The sequence below is a fragment of the Diplotaxodon limnothrissa genome, linkage group LG16 (assembly GCF_057381915.1).
Source record: "Diplotaxodon limnothrissa isolate DT_005_m linkage group LG16, D_limnothrissa_male_GT1.1, whole genome shotgun sequence".
Taxonomy (NCBI): Eukaryota; Metazoa; Chordata; class Actinopteri; order Cichliformes; family Cichlidae; genus Diplotaxodon; species Diplotaxodon limnothrissa.
Window position 1 is genome coordinate 28307431 of NC_140611.1, and position 8701 is coordinate 28316131.

Sequence of the window (8701 nt, forward strand, 5' to 3'; positions counted from 1 at the left end):
CTAAAATGTATATATAAAAGGAAGTCCATAATATACACTTTAACTTCCAAGCCAACACTTCAGAAGTTGAACCTGATCACATAATATATTTCACATATCACATATATATTCACACATACACTTAGACGTGAGTGTGTGAATTATATTTGCAAGGTCATATGTTCATGAATTGTCCAATGAAGGAGAAGGAGTAGATATATGAGGTACTTTAAGATGGTAATATCACAAATTATTGTACCTATCGGTGTATTTTGTTTGTGTTTCTAAAAAAAAATGTGTGGAGGTGATCTGTAACAGTGAACACCAAATAACCAATACTGCATTACCTGCCAAATGAAATGAAAACAACAGCAACAAATGCACTACAGCAGCTATATTTGCCTCTGGTGAGTGCTGAACCAGTTCCATCAAATTAAGTCCTCAGTGGGCATCTTGCCAGGTAATACATCTATCTCCATGAAGCAGGTAGGGAGAGCTGCCGGTGACATGGTGTGTATCCGCTTGTGTACAGAAACCCACGAGACACGTGGAGGACACAGGTCAGTGAGCGAGAACACTGCTGTAAAATAGAGATGACAGTAATTTAGTGTACTCAAAAAAATAAATAAAATAAAATCAATGAATTAGATCACATTAGTAGCTGGCACAAAATGTGCTTTAGTCTTTGTCACTGTTATCCTGAATGTTACACTTTTTTTACTGGTATTCTTTATCTAAATAAAAAAGTCTCGTCACTTGATTAAAAATAAGGCTAGAGCTGTTTAGTTTAGTTCAATGCCCTAAGCTATACAGGCTGTGCCCAGCAATGCTGTCCAAAGTCTGCCGGGATAGCCCCGTCCCACACCTTAGTAAGTTACTTTATCATTATAATATTGTAGTGGAAAGTATTTTTCTGTCCCAGAATGCAGAATTAATCTTTTAATTGTACTTTTATTCAACTTAGAAACAAATAAACAAACAGCAATAAAAGCAGTAATTAACCTCCTTAAACAGTTTCCTTTGCAGCGTTACTTCTGGCTAACTCTGTCATTTACCTCAACCCCAAAATTAAACAGATACAGAACAAGAAAATAAATAAACAGACAGATACTGCTCTGCCCTCATAGTGATTTATTTAGCATCTTTCCTGAGCTGTCAGTCACACAATCTGGTTTTTCACAACTCTCATCCTTCACAACAACACTTGGCAGCTTGATGTCCAGCCTGGGCCAAACTGTGTTTTAGAGATTGTAATCCACATGGTAAATGCAGCTTCCATAAAGCTGTAAGAAGAAAACACAGAGAGAGTGAGAAGAGAAGGATTGAATGTCAGGGGAATGACACCTTTTTCACTGATTGCCATCCTTAAAAGTTGATGTTTGTGTGTATACATATAGTATACTGCACTGACTGTTTTGGTTTGTAAATGCTTTTACCGTATGTCTTTAAGTATTACTGAAAGACTCTGGTTAAGATTGGATTATACTGATCTCTATGACATCATCTGTGAAAGTTGGAGAACGATTTTAGCGCGTTTCTGCTTTGTCAGCCTCGAGGTGACAAAGCAATCTACATCCTGAATGTAGTAGACTGCAAGAGTACAATAATCTTGGAGCACAGTTTTATATAATAATTGGGTGCTGTGTAAATCGTCCAATATTAGCAAATGTAAAGATCATTAAAAGTAACTTTGCAGTGTTTGGGTCTCTTATATCTTATCGCAACTTATTCATAATATATAGACTGAAAGTAAATAACGAAAATAATGGAGCAACAGGGCAAACAATGGATTAAAAAGTTACTATGTAATTTTGAAACAATGTGGCTGTGATACAGTAAGTTCTTTCTGCAGTTTGCTATTTCTACAGTTTGCCAAATTCAAGCAAAGGGACTGGTATTTTTTTTTTTTTAACAAAGCAGATCAGACTAGATTCATGCTGGCTCACTGGAGCTTATCTTCAGATGACCTCGGACTGAAAGCCTGTCTTATAGAACATTTCAAGGCAAAAGCAGATGTTTTCTTTGTTGCATATAATAACTGGCTGACACTGTTTTTGCATACGTCAACCATTGTGCATGCACACAGAAATGCCCATACTCTATGTCTAAATATACATTTTTGCAAAGACACTGAAAAAAATAAACTATTTTCAGATGCACAGCTGAAAATATGGCAGTGCTGTAACACAGAGTGCGACAGAAGTGCAGCGGTAATTATCATTTATCTAACTGAGTAATCTGCATATTAAGTACTGTTAGGGTTTCTTGCAAACTCATCCGTGGGTAAATGGGAAGGAGTGTACAATTGCATCATTAAGCAGAGGAAGGAAATTTCATTGCCATTAAAGACTGATATCAAAGGTGTGAAGGAAGTAGAGACCATCTTGTAATGGGATTATACCAGCTGCGATGCAAGTGAGTTTTTAGACCACCATTAAAAAAAATATACAGTCATGTGAATAAGAATGTTTCCACAAGACCCTACGCAGTCCTGTGAAAAATTAAGAATACTCTTAATGCTTCCATAGGAATTAAGAAGAGAAGTAGCAGCCAGACTGACAATCAAATGATTAATTAATTAATTAGCAAAGGGGAGTGAGCCAAAATTCTTCCACAATGATTGATTAAAAGACTACTTCACGTTATGGTATGGTATAACCTCTTGACTGCATAGATTCCTGCGAAAATGTTGTTTTTCTCATCACTGTATGTTGATTTACTAGACAAATCTAGTTTATAGGAAAAGTATCAAGAGGACAGAGGATGAATTAAGGTTCGTACTAGTGCCTGGGGGTATTAGCTACTCTATATTAAGGAGTCAAATCGCCCACCCATCATTTTTGATATCAGCTACACACCTGTAAAGTTTCATGACTGTGTCTTACACAGTTGTGACAGTTTCGTTGGACAAAATCTGTCCATAGTTAATCAGGATTTACTTTCAGTCAGTGTGGCAAAATTTGTTTTCTCAAACTCTGTTCCACCAAAAATGAGGTGTACACAATTTGTCATAAAATAACTATAGTTCACAAGGGGTTTGTGTCAGTGTGCTTTATCAATAGAAATCTGTACTTATCTTATGCAGTAAAACAATAACACTAAGCAGCAGTGGCACAGTCTGACTAAGGGATGGCCAGTGCCCACACCTTGGAGGATGCTGCAGTTGAAGAATACTCATCGCACAAGCCTGCCTCTGCACTGTTCTTAGTGAATTTCACCTACATATTATATCTTTATGGGGATTTCACCTAGATTACATTACAGTATGGCACCAGTAAGAGCTAACTATGGACAAGGTAAAGACACATTTGAAAATATTTTGTGCTAAGTCAGTAAGACTGAGGTATTGTGAACTGAAATCTCTTATCTCATTTACTCATTATATAGTCTTGCCACCCCACTCACCCACCCACAGAGCCCCGGACATACCGCCTGGGAATCGAACAGTCTCAATAGAGACCTGACAGTCAGAGTTTGGCTGCCTCTGCTGATTACCACATTAAGTGAAAGTACTGTACTTCTTGTGTTTCTATAGCAACAGTTTCCACTCTCGTCTTTGGGATACTGAGCAATTGGTGGAGGAGAGCTGCAATGGCAGCCAAATCTATGCTTTTTAATTTAATCACAGTGGCTGTTGCTAAATTAATGGCAGACCATTACACATTGGGTGTAATGGTCATACCTGCAAATAGGCCTCCATTTGGACTGAAGTTGCTGATCGTGGTTACAACTCTCTGATCATGCTGCTGGTGCTTTTTTATGTTTTATAAAACTTTTTAATCACATTAATTTTAAAAAGCCTTGATAACAACATATACACTAACAAATCATAACATGAAACATAAATTAATCATATTAACAACCAATGAACTGAACCATATTACTGTAGTAATCATTGGTGGTACTGTTGTTGCATGTTTGTACATGATTATGAGTGCTTGATAAGAAGGCAACTTAATTTTTTTAGGTTTGTGAAGGTTCGCTTATTATCCATGAGGCTTGTTCAGTTTTAAAACAAATAGCCTAGAGTCGCAGGTATTTAAACCCTAGTCGGGGGTGTTCCCCTAGAGGGGGTCCTGAGAGTTTCTGACCTAGTATTAATCGCGTGAATTGCCACATGAGCTAAGGTGTGAAAAAAAATTTGGGTCATTCCCATCATCATTATTGTTCCAGTCCACCATCATGTGAGCTATTAAGATAGGAAAGATGTAAATGGGGGGTTGAAATGCTTAGGAATTGATTGTTAGGTACTGAGAACTACTGTATCCTGGGTGACTGAGAACCTACAGATATTTTGTACATGATTATATTAAAGTGTAATTCACTGTACTTTTAAAAAGTGCAAAAAAGTGCAGTGTCTTGAAATGCATCTCTACTGTTTTGGGGTCTTTTTCTCTCTCTCTCTCTCAATATTCACCTTTTTCACATTTCCATCTCCCTCTCTTTGTGTCCCAGGTGTTGATGAGTTGATGACTGACAGAAGTGATGTGATAGCAGGTCTGCCAGGTTAGACAGATCAGAGCAGACTGTCTGCTGCACAGTGAACCACCTGGATGCAACACGTTACAGCATAGACAGGTAGGACTGGAGTAATATATATGTAATGAAAGATTTGGCCAGACTTTTGTGGGCAAGGCAGCTGTTTCTCCAAGCTTTCTCAGCCAAGTAATGTTTCAAGACCCTAGCAGACTTTAAAAGCATATTTTTAATTAAAAGAAAACTGACTTAATTCATTTTGACATCTTTAATTTATGAAGTCCAAAAAGCGAGAAAATTGACTGATAGTTCAAAAGAAAAATAATAGTGCAAGTCTTTAAACTCCGTCAGAGATTGTAGCCCTATCGCTTAATAACAATTAATACATGCAGGCAAAAAATAAATTTAGACTTGCGCAGCCTTTCTTGAAAAGGAATTTAGTAAAATACAATTTCCCCTAAGCCCCTTTGATGTCTCACTCTCTTCATTTTCTCTTTGCTTGCAGAATGGATTTCCCCAATTACACTGAAGGGGTGTTTGCCACAAGCAACGTTAGCAGGAATGACTCACTGGAGACCACTGAACTTCCCCCTAGTGAAATCCTGCTTACTATAACTCTGTCTGTGCTGGCCATCCTCACCACATTTTTCAACTGCCTGGTGATAACAGCTATTGCAGTCACTCGCAAGTTGCACCACCCAGCCAACTACCTCATCTGCTCATTAGCAGTGACCGACTTACTGGTGGCTGTGCTGGTCATGCCCTTCAGTATCATCTACATCCAAAAGAAGAGCTGGGTCATGGGTCAGGTGGTGTGTACCTTCTGGTTAAGTGTGGATGTCACCTGCTGCACATGCTCCATTCTGCATCTTGCTGCAATCGCCATTGACCGTTACCGGGCTATCACAGACGCAGTGGAGTACTCTCGCAAACGTACAGGAGCCAGAGCTGGTGCAATGGTGGCAGTGGTGTGGCTCCTGTCCATCCTCATCTCACTCCCTCCTCTACTGTGGCAACACTACAGTGGCAATAATGACCATGAAAATGAGTGCATCATCATCCATCCTCACATGGCCTTCACCCTTTATTCAACACTCGGAGCATTTTATATTCCACTGCTGCTCATCCTCATCCTCTACTATAAAATCTACCTGGCCGCTCAGACCCTATATATGCGGAGGGAGGCTAGCCGGGCTAGCCGTCACTCATGCATGACCAATGGCAGCATGATCCCCTCTACCTATCCTGCTGGAGATGGTGATGCCGATGGCGGGCCTCGAAGTCCTGAGCCTGTAAGCCCACCGGAAAAGTCTTTCTCTGAACCCTCAACAGAGGAAACTCCACGTGAACGGGTCCGTGTGTCTGTAAAGGCCTTTAAGTGCAAGTCACGACGGCACGAGTCACGCAGTGAATCACGTCGTAGTCAGTTATACCAAGGACCTCGAATCTCGGGCTCACGAGAGCGCAAAGCGGCATCCACGCTGGGGTTGATAATAGGGGCCTTTGTCGTCTGTTGGTTGCCGTTTTTTGTCAAGGAATTGATTGTCAACACCTGCGGTTCTTGCAGTACTTCAGGGGAAATGGCTGACTTCCTGACATGGTTGGGCTACCTTAATTCTCTGATCAACCCTCTGATCTACACCATCTTCAATGAAGACTTCAAAAAAGCCTTCCAAAAACTTGTGAGGTGCAGTCATTACCTCTGATGATTATTTATGCATGATCAAACCTGTACACCATCTATATATGAGAGGAAACAAAATTAATGGCTTCAGGTCAAAAATACTGACTGAATAACTGAGTTATTATGTCTGAAAAAGAATAATTTAAAAGAGCAAAAGGATTGATACTGGAAAAGAAACTTCATCAGCCACTTCAGCAGCCTAAATGGCACCGACTCAGCAATGAGATGGTGCGAGTTCCCAATTGAAAATCAAGTCCTGCTATTTATAGAAGAGCCTGAGACCTCATTGATGTTAATTGGAGTATGTAAAGGGACACTGAGAAAATGTGCCATCACTGACCTTTTTTGAGGCCTGAGTTCTGAGCATTAGTGATCAGCCCCATTTATACGTCTTGAAATAGCTGACCATTATGTCTGTTTCATCTAATGACCTCCCTTCTGCCGAGTCCACGCTGCTGGCTTAAATATTGGACATGTGTAAAATACCACAGTATACCAAGTTGTTGCTTTTTGTGGCTGTGATGTTATGAAAGGTGACTTGTTTTCTGACTGTTGCAATGATTGTTAGCAGAACTAGTATATATTTAGCCCTGCAAAACATTCCAAAAATATTAAACCTCCATTGATTGATGGTTTGACCTTCTTGTAAGTTAATGGTACAGGTACTGGCTTCATTTACTTGACAGTCTAAAAAGACATGGGAAGATATGGTCTAACTTTCATAAGATGTCAATGCCTGAACTTAACAAATAATATTTTAAATGTTTACAATTAACAGCGTAAAATGTAATTAATATAAAGAAAAAAATTTTAACATCTAGGGCTAAGTCATACCATAAATAACAACAAAATACTGGGGTACCAACATAAACTTGACCCTAAGACTTTTGAAAAGGTCTACTGTTACAAGTTATACAAAGCACTGCCACTTTTATTGATTTTTTTTCAACATCATTTGATTATTTCCTATGGTATTTATATATTATTTATCTAGTGGAACCAACACCCCATCTAGCTTCACTCCCACACCATAGCTAGCATTAGATTAATTGAAGGTGAGAGTCACTGGTGGAGAAATCCTCATTACACTACTCCCACTCAAGTACTTGGAATAGAACTACTATTTCTTTATTGGTTTCAAGAGGGCACATGATATGTTGATGGATGTGGATGAGTCAAGTGTGAGGGTGTACTGTATACCAATGAGATAATATAAGGCATTCCATAAACGTATATAGATCTCTGACAGTATGACCAGTCTGCTGTTTCTTCCTTTGTTTTTCACTGCCTAAATAATCAATAATAAATGGTCCACAGCTGAAATATTTGTTCCTGTTCTTCTCCGAGTTAAGTAATTGTTTAAGGAGAGAGTATCACCATATTCCCTGTATGTATGGAGAAAATGGTAGCAGGAATACCAATGATAAGCTGTATGTGTAAATTAATGTTATTATGCTATATTACATCAGTCTGCTTACTGTTTAATGTGAATAGAGTGGATATTTTCCATATTTTGATTTGATGGTGCCCCCTTGTGGCAAGAAGAAAGACACTCTGATTGGTTAGTACTGTCTTTCAATGCTACAGCAACAAGATTCATGAATCTGAAAATACTGCTCACTTACTCTCATCGGTCAAACAAATAAAAGTAATTAGAAATAAGCATTGCTGTGCAAGTTCTCTCTGTGTCAAATGTTTGTGGATAATGTTTTTACTTACATCATAAACACTGTTCATGTCATGATGAAGACCATGTTTAAATGTTGCCTAAGCATAGGAAAGAACATGTTTAAATGGCATCTTTTCGCACTTGTTTCTTCAAAATTACATGCATTTATGTTCCGGTGTGTGTGTGTGTGTGTGTGTGTGTGTGTGTGTGTGTGTGTGTGTGTGTGTGTGTCAGTCAGTGAGGAGTTGCACTGTCTCACTGGGAGAGCTGATAAAGCTAGAATTCCTGCCAGATGGACTACGTTACACTGCAAGTGGGTGTCCCAGTAGAACATCAGGGCATTCCAATTGTCAGTCCCGCCAGTTGTATTCACTTACAAGCACTATAGCATTTTCCTCAAACAGAACCTGTCGCAGGTTTGCCCAATTTATTTCAACAGTTTCCACATTAAACTTGTAGACTTGTAGGCTGCAATAACATACCCCATGTCCATACAGACAAAGGCATTTGAAGTGCTTTTCACAAAAAGACAAAGGCCACATCTGTTGGTTATGAACAGAGCTTCTTCTAACTATAGCTGCAGCATAACAGCTGCTTCATTAAATAGGGAATACCAGTGCAGGAATAAGGCAGAGACAAGGTATAATATACTCTACTTTCATATCCTATACCTAAGCAAAAAAAGAACTATTATCAGGGGCTTTGGATTAGTGAATTTGCCCACTAATAAGGATATCAACATACTGCGCCTGACCCTCTATGGGCTTTTCTGATGTTAATGTTATTAGCAGTATTTTATTGAACAGCAATACAAGAAACATTGCCCGCCTGTCTGTGTGTGTGAGAGCAACATTGATAGGGCTTTATGGAACACTAAGTTGTTAAAAGGTGTT

General features: G+C 39.0%; 1 protein-coding gene across 1 annotated transcript; it reads left to right on the forward strand.

Annotated features, from left to right (window-relative positions):
* The first annotated feature begins 4961 nt into the window (after window positions 1-4961).
* On the forward strand, window positions 4962-6161 carry htr1fa (5-hydroxytryptamine (serotonin) receptor 1Fa). Its single transcript, XM_085374174.1, has one exon. The coding sequence runs from the start codon at window positions 4962-4964 to the stop codon at window positions 6159-6161; it is 1200 nt and encodes a 399-aa protein (XP_085230300.1).
* Window positions 6162-8701: the final 2540 nt, after the last annotated feature.